The following is a 16,367-nucleotide window of genomic DNA, read 5'->3' on the forward strand; positions in this document are numbered from 1 at the left end:
GTCATCTGTTAACATTTACTTCCTACTTGAGTTGGACTCTTCCTAGTACACCTTCTGTTTCTTTTACAGTCTCTCCCAATCTCACCTTCTTCAAATGCCCCACCAGCAGCAGTTCACTTGACCAGCGGATTGAGAAATTCTTTAGCCATAATCACAATTACAGGTGTTACAAAAGCTGCTCAGGCTACACAGTTTACTATAAATACCCTGACGTTGCCCATCGATCTCTTCTTATTAATGAGAGAATTCTGCAAAGCAGTGTGCTTATTCAACTGCCAGTCTTTTCGTTGGACGATAGAAGGAAGCAAAATGTTAGAGATCTGTTCTCTGTATTGGATTCTAATTTTTCACTCAGATTTAATGTGTCAAAGGAATGTGGTGAGTGTCACGACCACGGAGGCCAATGTCCTCGATACAACAGCTCCAAGTTCCAATGCATTGAGCAAGTAAAACACGGTATTGGAATTTTTCTGCTGCATAAAGCATACTGTTATTTGTGATTTAATCCAAAATCTTCTATATGTAGAAGTCTGCTCCATATGGATTTTGGTTCATTACCTTGGCAGGTTTTGATTAATTACCTGTTTTCCTGTAGTTATAAGCTCAAGCATTCAGAATATGCTTAGTAAATTACTATGAATTGTTGTATGTGCCAAATTCAACTTGGATTATGCTTATTACTTGCTAGATATCTTTTTTTTTTTTAAGGGTAGGTAAGTGGGTTAGATGTAACAAAAAATATGCTTGATACTCCCCTATCGGGGACAAGAAAGATGTCTGAGCAAGCCATTAAAACAGAGCATTCAAAACCTAGCACTGAAAAAAACTCTCACTGCTTAAGAGCTAGGCCAAAGAAACAAACAACATGCAAAGTTAGAGGGCAACGCCTTCTAATTATTTCATAGAAGGCATACGACTAGATTTCTTAGACTTGGTAGACAAATTAGCATTTTCTCTAGCAAGCTTAACCAATTCTCTCAAGATGCTTCTTTTTGTTATCACCTCTTGAAGATGGGTTTGTCAATAGAACAATGAATGCTTCATTTGAAAGGGTCTGTGGAACCCCTTTAAGATGTTAAGATCGACGAATATCTAGCCCATTTTAATTACCCCATCTTCTTCAATTTCTCTCTTTTCATTTGAAACCTTCCCATTTGGATCCCCCTCATTTTGCATTTGTGTCTATATTGACCCTGTTTGGTATTATGCGGATCTTTGTATGTAAGGGATTAATTTTGAGTTCTAGGGTTTGTGATCTTGAGAACTTCTGTGCAGTGGGGGATTTTAGAGAGAGCCAACTCATTATGTTCTCTATTTTCATAGTAAAACGCTTTCATGTTCTTTGCCTATGGATCTAGACTAATAGTACCGCATAAATCTTTGGTATGCTCGTGTGCTTGTTCTGTTTATTACTTCTCAATTTTTGATTTCGTCTTAACAAATTGCTTGATGTTTTTCTCTTTGGCATTATTTATAGGAACAAATCACCTGATATTGATTCTAGCAACAGGTAATATACCTCTAAGCAGTATCTATAAGCATGAATAAATGAATAAATTTAGATGCATCTATATTGCAAAAATACATCAAATGTTATTTTTTTCCTTTCTTCTTTCTTTTCATGTGCAATCTTCATTACGTACCTGTTCTCCCATTTAAAAATTCATTACACCGTCTTCAGTCAATCCTTTTTTTTTTTTTTTTGCATTCATGAATATGTATGAGTGAATCAAAACTAACTAACCTTTATTTTCTTCAGTATTACCGGGAGGCAGTATATTTCTGCTTTGCTTGCTCATAGTTATTACCCGACTTTGCAAGGAAAGGAATTATAATTCTTCATACATCTCTTCAAGGGACAATTTTTCTAATTGCTCCCTGCAAGCAGGCACTGAAGGAGGTAGTGTCTAATTTGGGGTCTCTGTCTTCTCCTACACTGAACTTGAAGAAGCCACGCATAACTTTGATCCTACTAAAGAATTGGGAGATGGAAGTTTTGGCACTGTATACCATGGTAAGATGGTTCGAAGTTCTAAATATCAATTAGAATGTTAAGACTTTGTTTGGATCTTGAATTTGTGGAAATAGAAGAAAAGAAAAAAGAGATGTGTTTACCATTAACATAAATGTTTGCTTAAATGTTTTACTATTAACATATTTATAGTGGCATATTCTCTATTCATACAATTCACATTTCTTTTCTTTTTTTCTTTATTTATACAAATTCAAAATCTAAACACAACAAAATGTTTTTACCATTAACATATTTATGGTGACATATTCAATTTTTCTATAATTCATTCATATAAAATGGCATAATCTTTGGTCTTTTCTCAACCAGGAAAACTCCAGGATGGGTGGGAAGTTGCAGTGAAGCGCCTGTATGAGCACAACTGCAAGCGGGTGAGGCAGTTCATGAATGAAATCCAGATACTAACCTCCTTGAGGCACCCCAATCTTGTCACGCTTTATGGTTGCACCTCACGCTTGAGCCAGGAACTGCTCTTTGTCTACGAGTATATTCCCAATGGTACCGTTGCTGATCATCTACATGGCGATCGAGCAAATGTTGGTTCACTCACATGGCCTATTCGTATGAACATAGCCATAGAAACCGCCAGTGCATTGGCTTACCTCCATGCTTCTGATATCATCCATCGCGATATCAAGACCAATAACATACTCCTTGACAATAATTTTTGCGTCAAAGTTGCTGATTTTGGGCTTTCAAGACTTTTCCCCAATGATGTCACTCATGTCTCAACGGCCCCCCAAGGGACTCCCGGTTATGTTGATCCAGAGTACCACCAATGCTACCAACTCACTGATAAGAATGATGTCTATAGCTTTGGGGTTGTGCTCGTAGAGCTCATATCATCAATGCCATCCATTGACATTACTAGGCATAAGCAAGATATTAATTTGTCTGTCTTAGCGATAAACAGAATCCAAAATAGTACCCTAGATGAGTTAGTTGATCCAACTCTTGGGTTTAAGTCAGATTCTTCAATTGAAAGGACGATTACATCAGTGGCAGAGGTGGCTTTTAGATGCTTGCAACTTGACAATGTCGGGGCATTAACAAGTGCACAATCACCTTCTTCGCCTAAGAGAGATGATGTTGTGTTGTTGAAGAAAATAAAGTCACTATCTTCACCGGATTTCGTGAGCAACAAATGGGTTAGTAGCTCTACCACATCCATTTCCAGTGGGTAAGGCTCCATGTCACTCTCCTAAACTTCAAGGTAGATGATAAGAAAATGCATTTAACAACTGTATCGTTTATAAGCGAATGGTTTTTGAATTTCTTTTCCTTTTTATCTGCTTGCCTTTGTTACTTATATATATTAGATAATTATATTGAGGGAGGAATGTATATAGTAAATGGAGATCTCAATTGTATATATGTTCGTATTTGGATATATTTGAAGTATATAGTAAATGGAGCTATACTTTTCTAGGAATTATATGATCTTTTTCTTTTCTTTTCTTTTTTCTTATGGGTAAAGAGAAATGGATGAATAAAAGAAGAAAAATACTAAATTTCAATTACTACATACTTCAAAATGGTTCAGTAGAAGATATTTTAAATGAAAATTAGACACATTTCTTTCTTTAAACTAACAATAACTGAAATTTTGGGGAAGTATGTGGGATGTATTTTTTACTTGATGAGATTTCAATTTTGAGAAGTATTGGAAGTGGCTTCTAGACTGCCATGGTTTCACTGTTACTATTGGTTCAATTGGAATAGTTTAGCTACATGACAACATCTTTAAGACTTTTTGGAATTGCAAATGATTAGAATGACAATCACGAGTGACTAAAGTTGCTAAATGATAGTGTACATCTAAATCTGTTGTTACGTCAAATCAGTTTCCTCTAAATGTATAAGTGACTCTTAAAATGTAAACTAAATCATAGTACATGTAAGATAAAATGTGTATACTCTCTCTCTAAAACCTCCTTCCCAGGCCTCCCTTTGGGTCGGCCGGCCGCCGCTTTCGGCTATGGCGGTCGGCTGGCCTAGTTCTTTCTGGCGTTCGTTTGTTTGTTCTTTTTCCTCCAATAAACTTGATTTCCCTCATTTCTCCCACCTTAAGGTGTTTGCATTGCAGCGGTTGATTTTTATGGTGATTCGGGGCCGTCCAGGATCTTCATTCGTGTGCTCTTTTGCGAGTAGGAGCTTGAGGGGTGAACTCTGGTTCAGGTTGGTGGAGAAGTTTTGATGCTTTGTTTGGACGGAAACATGGATGTCGAAGTCGATCCAGATCTGTCTGGTTTTCATTCTTGCGCTCCTCTTTGGGTGAGAGTTTGAGGGGTGATCTTCTTCTAATGTTTGGTGGTGTCCCAGCGGTTGGTCGGTGTTTTGGTTGGTATGTGGAGCTGCAGTGGGTGTGGGTGTTGATCTGTCTTCGGGTGTTATTCTGTGTGGAGCTGCAGTGGGTGTGGGTGTGGGTGTCTTCGGCAACAAGTGTGGAGGTTGGAGTTTGGAGTTTGGAGGTTGGGTGTTAATCTGTCTTCAGAGTTTGGAGGTTGGAGTTTGGAGTTGCAATGGAGTTTGGAGTTGCAATAGTGTTTGGAGCTGTGGGCTGTTGGTTGATGGTTTTTTCCGGTGGTGTTTGGAGTTTGGCAAGTTGTTTGGCAGCAAGTGTGGAGGTCGGAGTTTGGAGTTTGGAGTTTGGAGGTTGGGTGTTAATCTGTCTTCGGAGTTTGGAGTTGCAATGGTGTTTGGAGCTGTGGGCTGTTGGTTAATGGTGTTTTCCGGTGGTATTTGGAGCCGTGACCTGTTGGCTACAGTGTTTTCCGGTGGTGCGGGGAGTGCAGTAGAGTGCAGCAGAGTGGGTGTGGCCTCGGGAGTGCAGCAGCACAGCAGCTTAAGTGTTCAGGTGGGTGGTTGGCTGCAGAGTAGACGTGGGCGTGAGCTGCAGAGTAGGCGTGGGTGGCGTGGGTCTTGGGTACTGTGGGCTGTGGGAGTGTAGTTGGTGTTTAAAATATTTGGGTTACTAGCTTGATTTTGTGGTTTGATTTTGGTGGGTTGATTTTGTGGGAAATCATGTATTTTATATTCTGTTAAATTCTTCTTAACTTTTTTTTGTTTAAAAAAAAAAAAAATCGTGAGGCCGAGGGGTTGGTTGTATGGTTGCGAGTAGCAGTAGTAGGAGTATTTTATACTTTCCGAAACTCTCTCAGTGCATTTCATCTTCCTGTACCTTTAATTTCATGTTTTTAATGAAATTTTTCTTTGCCGATCAAAAAAAAAAAAAAAAAAAAATGTAAACTAAATCCTTGGAAAAGTAAAGAGGTGGGGGTGATGAGGTGAGGAGAGGAGGGAAGGGGTTGAGGAGTCACATAAATGGGGTGGAGGGGTCAGTGGAGGAGGAAGGGGCAGGGGAGAGGCTTTTTAAAAAAGCATGCACACCACCTGCTTATTTTGGTTGATCTGTAGCCCAAAGGCCAAAACTAAGGGTCATTATTTAGCCCAATAGCTCACGGCTGGGCAGGCCCACCTATGAGAGGTGGCCTATTGGGTTGCCAATCAAACCGGCCCATGAGTTCATCAAAAATTATGAAAAAAAAATAGTAATAAATTTTTTAAAAAATCCAAAAAACAATAGGCGTTACATCTCGACCCATGAGAGGTGACTCGTTGGTGCAACTTTGTTTGTTTATCGGGAAATGCTTCTTAAATTGGTCGCCCAAGCTATACCCACCTATGCAATGGCTTGCTTTCTATTTCCTAAGAAGCTCTGTGTTGATTTAAACTCTTTGTTGAGCAACTTTTGGTGGAAAGGAGACCGTGAGAGTAGAGGTATCCATTGGGCCTCATGGGAGAAGACGTCCATGTCAAAGCTTTAAGGAGGGATGGGGTTTCGGGATTTTTGTACTGTCAACAAAGCTTTGTTAGCCCGACTGGGATGGTGGTTGTGCAAATACCCTAATTCCTTTTGTGCTCAATTTCTCATGGGTCTGTATTTTCCAAATATGGACTTTTGGAATGCTAAGAAAGGGGCTAGGGCATCATGGGCTTGGGTAAGTATTTTGAAGGGTCGTAAGGTGCTTAATCAGAGGGTCCGTTGGCAAGCCAACAATGGAAAGTCCATCAAGTTCTAGGAAGACAAGTGGGTTGCTTCTTCAAAAAATTTATGAGTGAAATCCTATAAACCTAGCGGATGCAATCTGTCTATAGTTAGTGAAGCCATCAACTCTACCTCTAGATGTTGGAATAAAACCGTGTTGCATAGTTTGGTCTCTCATGAAGACGTAGAAGAGACTTGTTCGATTCCCATTGCGATTGAAGACCAAATGATCGACTTATTTGGCACCATGATTCGAAGGGTACTTCTTCAGTCAAGTTAGGGTACAAAGTGGAAATTGAATATCAACAGCATCAAGCTGGAGACTGGCCGTCCTCCTCTTTTCAGATTCCCGAACATGTGTGGAAATTCATGTGGACACTCCCGGTTTCCCCTAAATTTCAGCATTTCTAGTGGCGCGCTTGTAACAATCTGTTGGCTAGGAAGTGTAATCTCTCTTTCTTGCGGACTCCTCATGAGGCCAATGGTGTTGCCCATTAGACTGCTAAGGCTTTTCTTAATGGTGTTCTTCCCTTTAATTGGGTTTGTAATCTTACCGAAGGGTTGCGTAAGGCCACGGTGCTTTCAGAATTTGGACGTCTATTTTCCAGGATAAAATGATCTACTACAAACAATAGTAGCACTACAAATTGTTTGCTTAACGAACACACTAAGTGTTTATACTCTCTCTGACAAGAAAATAATGCAACAAAATGAAGAGGATGTTTGCAGAATTATGAAGGACGAAAATTAGAGTTTCAAAATCCAAATGAGGGATGTCCTATTTATAGATGTAATGGTGGCTGTAGGTTTTGAATTGAACAGGTATGAAACCTGTTGGTTTTGAATTCAAACAGATTTGAATCTGTTGGATTACTATTCAAACAGATAACAAAAATGGGAAGGGCCCTGTTCAGGTGTACAGTAAATTCGGACTAGTTTAATTCCGGTTTAAAAACGAGAAGGGCCCTGTTTGGATATACAGTAAAACCAAACCAGTTTAATTTTGAATTCTGGATTTTTATTTTACCAAAAATAAAATTAAATTCAAATGTTTTTTGCCCAAAAAGATTAAATTGTTCAGCCGTTTGTGTAAGCCAAGACAATAGATTTCACACAAAATATCTTCTAACACATCGTGATTCTCACTGTTGTGTTCATTTTGGCCTTGAACGCTCCTGGTTTTCATGAGTGTTTCTAGAGAATGTAGCCTCTTTCATTCTCATAGAACCGGCCTCAGTTCAACACTCATATAGGTGATTCTTATTGTGAGTATCTCCTTATACTCATCTTGATTTTATGCCTTAATCAAGATATAAGTAATCATTAAAAGCAAAGCTTATCCTTATACCCCTGCAGACAACATATGTTGCAGATATCACTCTCACCATAGGAATGGGTAGGAACTTAATCCTTTGGTGATTTCTAGCGAGCCATACATAACTTAGTTGTCCCTTTGAACTTAGTTCTTGGGATCTCCAGTCATATAAGTAGGGTTACCATTATGACGACTCTTATGTAATAGGCTTTAATCCCATCCCCTTCGATGAACTATACACTAGCTCTTTTGTCAAACCTTTTGTTAATGGATCCGCAATATTCTCTTTAGATTTTATATAATCTATTAAGATTATTCCGTTTGACAACAATTGTCTTACGGTATTATGTCGACGACGAATATGTCGTGACTTACCGTTATACATATGATTCTGTACTCTGCCTATTGCAGATTGACTATCACAATGAATGCAAATAGTTGGCACAGGTTTTGGCCACATTGGAATGTCTTCTAAGAAGTGACGAAGCCATTCTGCTTCTTCTCCTGCTTTGTCCAAAGCAATGAACTCGGATTTCATTGTGGATCGTGTGATGCATGTTTGTTTCGTGGATTTCCAAGAAATGGCAGCGCCTCTGTAACAACCCTCATACTGTTTACCGATTAATGACTGATTAACTGCTAATTACTGTTAACCGAGACTGATTATGACTGATAATTGAACTGAATAAACTACGGAACTGGCTGACTGAAATTGGGAACCGAATTGATCGAGTATATGCTCGTTACATTGCATTCTATCTGTTTGACTGTATGATTATCTGTTCATGTTTATATGTTTAGACTGTAAATTGAAGGCCTTATCGGCAGCCGAATCCAAAATTGATTGGTGTTTTATGATCAACATCATTTATGTGATTTTATGGTATATTTATCTGAAAACTGATTAGGTATGATTAAATTAGATTAAAATAAGCTAATTAAAGAGTTAGGCTTAATTACCAAATTGCCACCCTTAGTGGCCCACTCAACATACATGTTTGAGCCTCATTACACCTTGTATCAAAACACATTTTGATCAGCCATTTTCCTTGCTTTAGCCGACTAAGAGAGGGAGAGGGAGAGAAATTGAGTTCTACCTTGTGAAATTGTTTGGAAATTGAAGAATTGTTGAAGAGATTGCATATTTGAGCTCCCTTCTTAAACTACAAGACTTAAGGTAGCTCCATTGTCTTCTTGTTCATGTTTTGAGTTGATTCTTGCATGGTTTAGAGCTAAGTTGAAGTCTAGAGCCACCTTATGGCTCAAATTGTCATGTTGAAGCTTAATTGTTGCATGCATGTACATATATTGAAGTTTTGAGGTTGTAGTTCATAATTCCTCACATGCATGTTCATGCCTTGAGTGTAGTCCATGATTTCATCATGTTTTGAAAACAATTGGCTCCTTAGAGCATCAAATTGAAGCTTTGAATTGATTTGAACTCATGCATGTTTGCATGTTCTCCATGTTCATGAAATTGGTTTGAAATTGGGTTTGAATTAAACACCCTTGGGCTTTGATTTCTCAAATTGAGTTTTGAAACATGTTATTCTATGTGTTTAAAAGAGTTTTCCAGAAAATTGGCCCAAGAGGATCGAATCTTATGCATCTAAGCTTGGTTTTGAACCTGGAGCTCGAATCTGGGATTTCTAGGTTTCAGTCGTCCGCTCGAGCGGGAAAATCGAGCTCCCAGCATCTTGCACTGTAGAACAGTCCGCTCGAGCGGAGTATTGGGCACTCGAGCGGAGGACTGGGTGACACGCTCGAGCGGGCGTCGAGCGGAGATTTCACCCATCCAGTACTTTCACAGTACGCTCGAGCGGGAAAGTTTACGCTCGAGCGTGTACCTTTGTTGCATGACCGCTCGAGCGGGGAAACCTGCGCTCGAGCGGGACTCTGTTTTTCTGAAAATGCTTTTAAATGTGCATCTTTGCATCCTCATCCCATTCTAGGCATTCTCAGGCCTAGTTTAAGGCATCTTGTTGAGGATATAGATGTAGAACACACCGAGGCATAAGGGATTAAGTTGTTATCTTTCCCAACTGTGTAGCTTAGTGTGTTCAATCTGTTAACTGTGTAGGGTTGGCGACTGGGGAGACACGCTCTAGCATACTGTAGCCCGAACTCTGTGAGTAACGATTGTGTAAAGATATGTTCACAAATGATTATCTTCTGAATAACTGAACTGTACCGCTTTCTGAACTGATTACTGTTAACTGAATGAATGTATGTCCTATATTCTGAACTGTATTGTGGCATCCTTAGCACCTACTGTTACTGTTACTGTTACAGAGATCTCTGTCGGTTCCCTCGTGGAACCACTACTGTTTACTGATTGATGGCCATCATTACTGCTCGGTCTTTAAGACCTACTGTTTACTGCTATGCTAATGGATGTACCACATATGATTGAATAACTGTTCTGACTGAAAGACTGAAGTATTGTTTAATGAACTGATTTCATTACTGTAAGGACATTTCATTCATAACCCCTTTACGCATTATGTTATTCACTGGGCTTTAGCTCACTGTTTATATATATATGTAGGTGCTCAGCCGCCAGATCGAAGCTAGGAGCGTGAGTTAGACTCCAGTTTTGTCAAGCCAGCCTTTGTGCCTCACTGCGAGGTTCCGAGTTGCCATGCTATGGCTTTGGGGTGTCTCGTTTTCCCCCGTTTGTCTCCATACTGTTTGGATTACTGTATAGACTGTCAACTGTTAACTGTACTATTATCAAGGGATTAGGTCCCTGTACTGTGTGACTGTAAATTTTGTATAGCTTGTACTGTTGTGAATATATGAATGCATGAAAAATCTTTTGGCATACAGACTGTCACAGCTCATTGGGCATCGTTTATTTACTGTATTGGCTTCCGCCAGGCCCTGTACTCTGTTTTACTGTATTACTGTCTTGCAGGCCTTCGGTAATCTCGGATTACTGGCCGGTTACGGTGCTAAACCCATAGGGCCGGGTTTGGGTCGTGACAGAATGGTATCAGAGCGATACTTAACCACGAGTTATACCGCACACACGTGTCCAAATGAGCTATAGGGTGTCCTAGAAAAGCAATTAGGGCATCTCATGAGCATGATAAGTGTGTGGTTATGTTATGACTGAATATATGCTAACGTGTTAAACTGTTAACAAAGGACTGCTTATGTTTAAAACTGTTATAACTGCTTATAGTGAAATGGACAATGCAAATGAACCTAAATCCTCATCTACTGAGGCAAGAATGGAAAGAATGGAAAGAATGATGGAACTGATAACTGCTAGACTTGAACAACAACAGAACCAATAGCCCCCACCTCCCCCTCCTCCGGTACAGCCGGAACCTAATGTGAATGTGAATGATGGGGATATTATTGCTCTCACCCATAAATTTAGCAAGATGAAACCGCCATCCTTTCAGGGAGGACTGGAACCGCTAAAGGCTGAAGCTTGGGTGCTTGAGACAGAAAAACTATTTGAAGTGTTTCCGTGCTCAGAAGCGAATAAAGTATTGTTAGCTACCTTCACCCTACAAGAAGAGGCTAGAAGGTGGTGGATGTTGATCCGCGACACAAATACTGTCATGACTTGGGCTCAGTTCAAGGAGTCCTTCTTTGAAAAGTATTTCCCTCAGTGTGTCAGGGATAGGAAAGTGACTGAATTCGAACAGCTGAAGCAGGGCACAATGTCTGTTGCCGAATATGAAACCAAATTTACTGAGCTTGCCCGTTATGCACCGCATATGGTGGATACTGAGTATAAGAAGGCCAGAAAATTTGAAGGTGGCCTTAATGTTGCAATTCTTGACCGAATAAATGTTTTGAAACTACCGACCTTTATGGGTGTTCTCGACCGGGCATTAATGGCCGAGTCGAACATTGCAGCAGTGAAACAATTTGAAACACCAACAACTGAATGGCATGGAAAAAGGCAGGGTTTCAAATTTAAGAAAGGCAAGCACAACCCAGCCAACAAGAAACAGAATACGGGATCAACGACTAGCCCCAGCCAAGGGAGTGGGTTCATTCCACCCTGCTCTGTATGTGGTAACAAGCATAAAGGGGTTTGTCACAAATTATCTGGAGCCTGTTACAGGTGTGGCAAGGTGGGCCACATGGTTAAAGATTGTCCTTCTGCTCCTCAGGGCACTAGCAAAGCTGCAGCCAGCGGCGCTGCAGCCAGCGGCGCAGCATCAAACGCTCCACCAAAACCGAACCCTAAAGCTACCAGGAAAGAGCCTGTGAGGCAAGGCCGAGTGTTCGCACTAGTACCGGGAGATGTGCAGAATACCGAGACCATTGTGTCAGGTATTCTCTCTATCTGTACTCAAAATGCATATGTACTGATTGATTCGGGGTCTACGCATTCATATGTGTCGCATGTCTTTTCACGAAAATTGAATAGACCCTTGGAACCCATGAACTATCTGTTAGCTGTATCATCACCCGTAGGAGGATCTATGACCTGTGCATATATGTATCCTGCTTGTGAAATTATTGTTGAAGATGCACATCTGTTTATCGATTTACTGCCATTGAACATTGATCATTTTGATGTAATATTGGGGATGGACTGGTTAACGAAATATCATGCCACCATAGACTGTGTAACGAAACAAGTAGTTTTCCGTCCACCTGGTTTGCCTGAATTTGTGTTTAATGGGAGTGGAGTAGTACCTCCTCCGTATTTGATTTCGTCAGCGAAAGCTGTTAAATTAATTAGAAAGGGGTGTAAGGGGTATCTGTGCTCTGTACTGACTGTATCTACTGATGATAATGCTAACGTGAACTGTATTCCTATAGTCAAAAAATTCCCAGATGTCTTTCCAGACAATTTGCCAGGAGATTTGATTGACAGGGAGATTGAGTTTACTGTTGATGTGGTTCCCGGAACACAACCAGTTTCTAAAGCTCCTTACAGAATGGCTCCAACTGAACTGAAGGAGTTGAAAGTGCAATTGCAAGAACTGTTAGACAAGAAGTTTATCAGGCCCAGTACTTCACCGTGGGGCGCACCAGTTCTGTTTGTAAAGAAGAAAGACGGCTCACTGAGACTGTGCATTGATTACCGTGAATTGAACAAGGTAACTGTGAAAAATAAATACCCATTGCCACGTATTGATGACTTATTTGATCAGTTACAGGGTGCACAAGTGTTTTCCAAGATTGATCTCAGATCGGGATACCATCAACTGAAGGTTAAACCGGAAGACATTGATAAGACTGCTTTTAGAACGAGGTATGGACACTACGAATTTTTAGTTATGCCTTTTGGAGTCACGAACGCATCTGCTGCTTTTATGGACCTCATGAACAGAATTTTTAAACCATACCTTGATGATTTCATTGTAGTATTCATTGATGACATACTGATTTACTCCAAGAGTATAGAACAACATGAACATCATCTGAGACTTGCCCTACAAACCTTGAGAGAACAGAAACTGTATGCTAAACTGTCTAAATGTGAATTTTGGCTTGACCATGTTATGTTTTTGGGGCATGTTGTTAGCAAAGATGGAATTTCTGTTGATCCGCAGAAAATTGAAGCTGTAGTGAACTGGCCTAGACCGACAAATGTGACTGAAGTTCGAAGCTTTTTGAGATTGGCTGGATATTACAGAAGATTTGTCAAAGATTTCTCCAGAATTGCCCTACCATTGACTCAGTTAACTCAGAAGGGGACATCATTTGACTGGACTGACCAAAGAGAATCTGCTTTCCAGGAATTGAAAACTCGATTAGTAACTGCACCAGTTCTTACCTTACCTTCAGGTACGGATGGTTATACTGTATTTAGTGATGCTTCTCATAAGGGTTTGGGGTGTGTTTTAATGCAGAATGGGAGAGTTATTGCGTATGCTTCCCGACAGTTAAGACCGCATGAAAAGAACTACCCGACCCATGACCTGGAACTTGCTGCCGTAGTATTTGCATTGAAAATTTGGCGTCACTATCTGTATGGGGTGACATGTGAAGTATATACCGACCACAAGAGTTTGAAATATTTCTTCACACAGAAAGAACTAAACATGAGACAGCGGAGATGGCTAGAACTGATTAAAGACTACGACCTACAGATTTTGTACCATCCGGGAAAAGCCAATACCGTTGCCGATGCACTGAGCCGGAAATCGATTGGCAACTTAGCATGTTTGCTTACCGGACAGAAAGAGTTGCTTTGTGACCTTGAAAAATCTGAAATTGAAATTGTTTTACGAGAACAAGGTGGAACCTTAGCTGCTATTTCTGCTCAACCAGTACTGATTGAAGAGATTAAAGAGAAGCAACAACTGGATGACTTCTTGAAGAAGATCATCGAAGAAATAGAATCTAAACCGAGACCGGGATTCAAATTTGAGAACAATGTACTGAAATTTCATGAAAGACTATGTGTACCGAATGACACTGAACTAAAAAGAAGAGTTCTGCAAGAGGGCCACAATTCAAAATTGTCTATCCACCCGAGGAATACGAAAATGTACCAAGATCTGAAACAGAATTTTTGGTGGCCAGGAATGAAGAAAGAAATTGCCGACTTTGTGTCCAAATGCCTTCATTGCCAACAGGTCAAAGCTGAACATCAACGACCTGTCGGATTATTGCAACCCCTACCCATACCAGAATGGAAATGGGAGCATATCACGATGGATTTTATTGTTGGGTTACCTCGCTCCAGAAAAGGTATGGATTCAATTTGGGTTATTGTTGATAGACTGACTAAATTTGCTCACTTCTTACCTGTCAAGACAATTTATAATGCGGATAAATTGGCCGTGATTTATATTGATGAGATTGTGAGACTGCATGGAGTGCCTGTGTCTATTGTTTCTGACAGGGATTCGAAGTTTACATCGACGTTCTGGCAGAGCCTACAGACTGCATTGGGTACTGAATTGAGGCTGAGTAGTGCCTATCATCCTCAGACAGATGGACAGTCAGAAAGGACCATCCAAACTCTGGAGGATTTACTGAGAATGTGTGTCCTTGATTTTCAGGGAAACCGGGAAAGTCATTTACCATTGGCTGAATTCGCCTACAACAACAGCTACCATTCGAGTATTGGTATGGCGCCTTTTGAGGCATTATATGGCAGAAAATGTAGATCTCCGATTTGCTTGGCAGAAGTTGGAGATGGGCCTTTGCTTGGGCCCGAAATTGTATATGAAACGACTGAGAAAGTGAAACTGATACAACAGAGACTGAAAACTGCGCAGAGCAGACAGAAGAGTTATGCTGATGTCACAAGACGGGACAGAGAGTATGAAGTGGGTGATCACGTTTTTGTGAAAGTGACACCGATGAAGGGCCAGACTCGTTTTGGAGTCAAAGGCAAGTTAGCGCCAAGATACGTCGGACCATATGAGATTATTGAGAAAATTAATCCGGTGGCGTATCAAGTCGCGCTCCCTCCTGAATTGGAGCACATGCATAATGTTTTCCACATTTCGATGTTAAGAGATTACCTCTGGGATCCTTTCCATGTAATAGAGCCTATTCGTATAGTGCTGAGTGATGACAACAGACGGATCAAGAAACTGAGGAACAAAGAGATCCCGCTAGTGAAAGTTGACTGGCAGAACCATGGTGGTATGTATGCCACTTGGGAAAGGGAAGATGACATGGCTAAAAGATATCCTGAACTGTTTCCACTGAACCCTGTTTTCTTCCAGACTGAAGGTAACTCGAGTTTAGAGGACTAAACTCTTTATAAGGAGGGGAGACTGTAACAACCCTCATACTGTTTACCGATTAATGACTGATTAACTGCTAATTACTGTTAACCGAGACTGATTATGACTGATAATTGAACTGAATAAACTACGGAACTGGCTGACTGAAATTGAGAACCGAATTGATCGAGTATATGCTCGTTACATTGCATTCTATCTGTTTGACTGTATGATTGTCTGTTCATGTTTATATGTTTAGACTGTAAATTGAAGGCCTTATCGGCGGCCGAATCCAAAATTGATTGGTGTTTTATGATCAACATCATTTATGTGATTTTATGGTATATTTATCTGAAAACTGATTAGGTATGATTAAATTAGATTAAAATAAGCTAATTAAAGAGTTAGGCTTAATTACCAAATTGCCACCCTTAGTGGCCCACTCAACATACATGTTTGAGCCTCATTACACCTTGTATCAAAACACATTTTGATCAGCCATTTTCCTTGCTTTAGCCGACTAAGAGAGGGAGAGGGAGAGAAATTGAGTTCTACCTTGTGAAATTGTTTGGAAATTGAAGAATTGTTGAAGAGATTGCATATTTGAGCTCCCTTCTTAAACTACAAGACTTAAGGTAGCTCCATTGTCTTCTTGTTCATGTTTTGAGTTGATTCTTGCATGGTTTAGAGCTAAGTTGAAGTCTAGAGCCACCTTATGGCTCAAATTGTCATGTTGAAGCTTAATTGTTGTATGCATGTACATATATTGAAGTTTTGAGGTTGTAGTTCATAATTCCTCACATGCATGTTCATGCCTTGAGTGTAGTCCATGATTTCATCATGTTTTGAAAACAATTGGCTCCTTAGAGCATCAAATTGAAGCTTTGAATTGATTTGAACTCATGCATGTTTGCATGTTCTCCATGTTCATGAAATTGGTTTGAAATTGGGTTTGAATTAAACACCCTTGGGCTTTGATTTCTCAAATTGAGTTTTGAAACATGTTATTCTATGTGTTTAAAAGAGTTTTCCAGAAAATTGGCCCAAGAGGATCGAATCTTATGCATCTAAGCTTGGTTTTGAACCTGGAGCTCGAATCTGGGATTTCCAGATTTCAGTCGTCCGCTCGAGCGGGGGAAGTGCCGCTCGAGCGGGAAAATCGAGCTTCCAACATCTTGCACTGTAGAACAGTCCGCTCGAGCGGAGTATTGGGCGCTCGAGCGGAGGACTGGGTGACATGCTCGAGCGGGCGTCGAGCAGAGATTTCACCCATCCAGTACTTTCACAGTACGCTCGAGCGGGAAAGTT

At 40.4% G+C, this 16,367-nt stretch overlaps 1 protein-coding gene and 1 long non-coding RNA gene across 2 annotated transcripts in view; one reads left to right on the forward strand and one right to left on the reverse strand.

Moving 5' to 3' along the window:
- Positions 1-16,367, reverse strand: part of LOC114295209 (uncharacterized) — a 71,323-nt gene that overhangs the window by 15,767 nt on the left and 39,189 nt on the right. The gene's annotated exons all lie outside the window — the stretch shown is intronic.
- Positions 1,200-3,464, forward strand: LOC114318095 (LEAF RUST 10 DISEASE-RESISTANCE LOCUS RECEPTOR-LIKE PROTEIN KINASE-like 1.1). Its single transcript, XM_082892567.1, is given in 3 exon segments — positions 1,200-1,510; positions 1,760-2,014; positions 2,342-3,464. Coding segments are annotated over 3 exon segments (1,305 nt in total). The 5' UTR covers positions 1,200-1,335; the 3' UTR covers positions 3,217-3,464.

Source organism: Camellia sinensis, chromosome 10 (assembly GCF_055761805.1).
Source record: "Camellia sinensis isolate YWXY chromosome 10, ASM5576180v1, whole genome shotgun sequence".
NCBI classification, from domain to species: domain Eukaryota; kingdom Viridiplantae; phylum Streptophyta; class Magnoliopsida; order Ericales; family Theaceae; genus Camellia; species Camellia sinensis.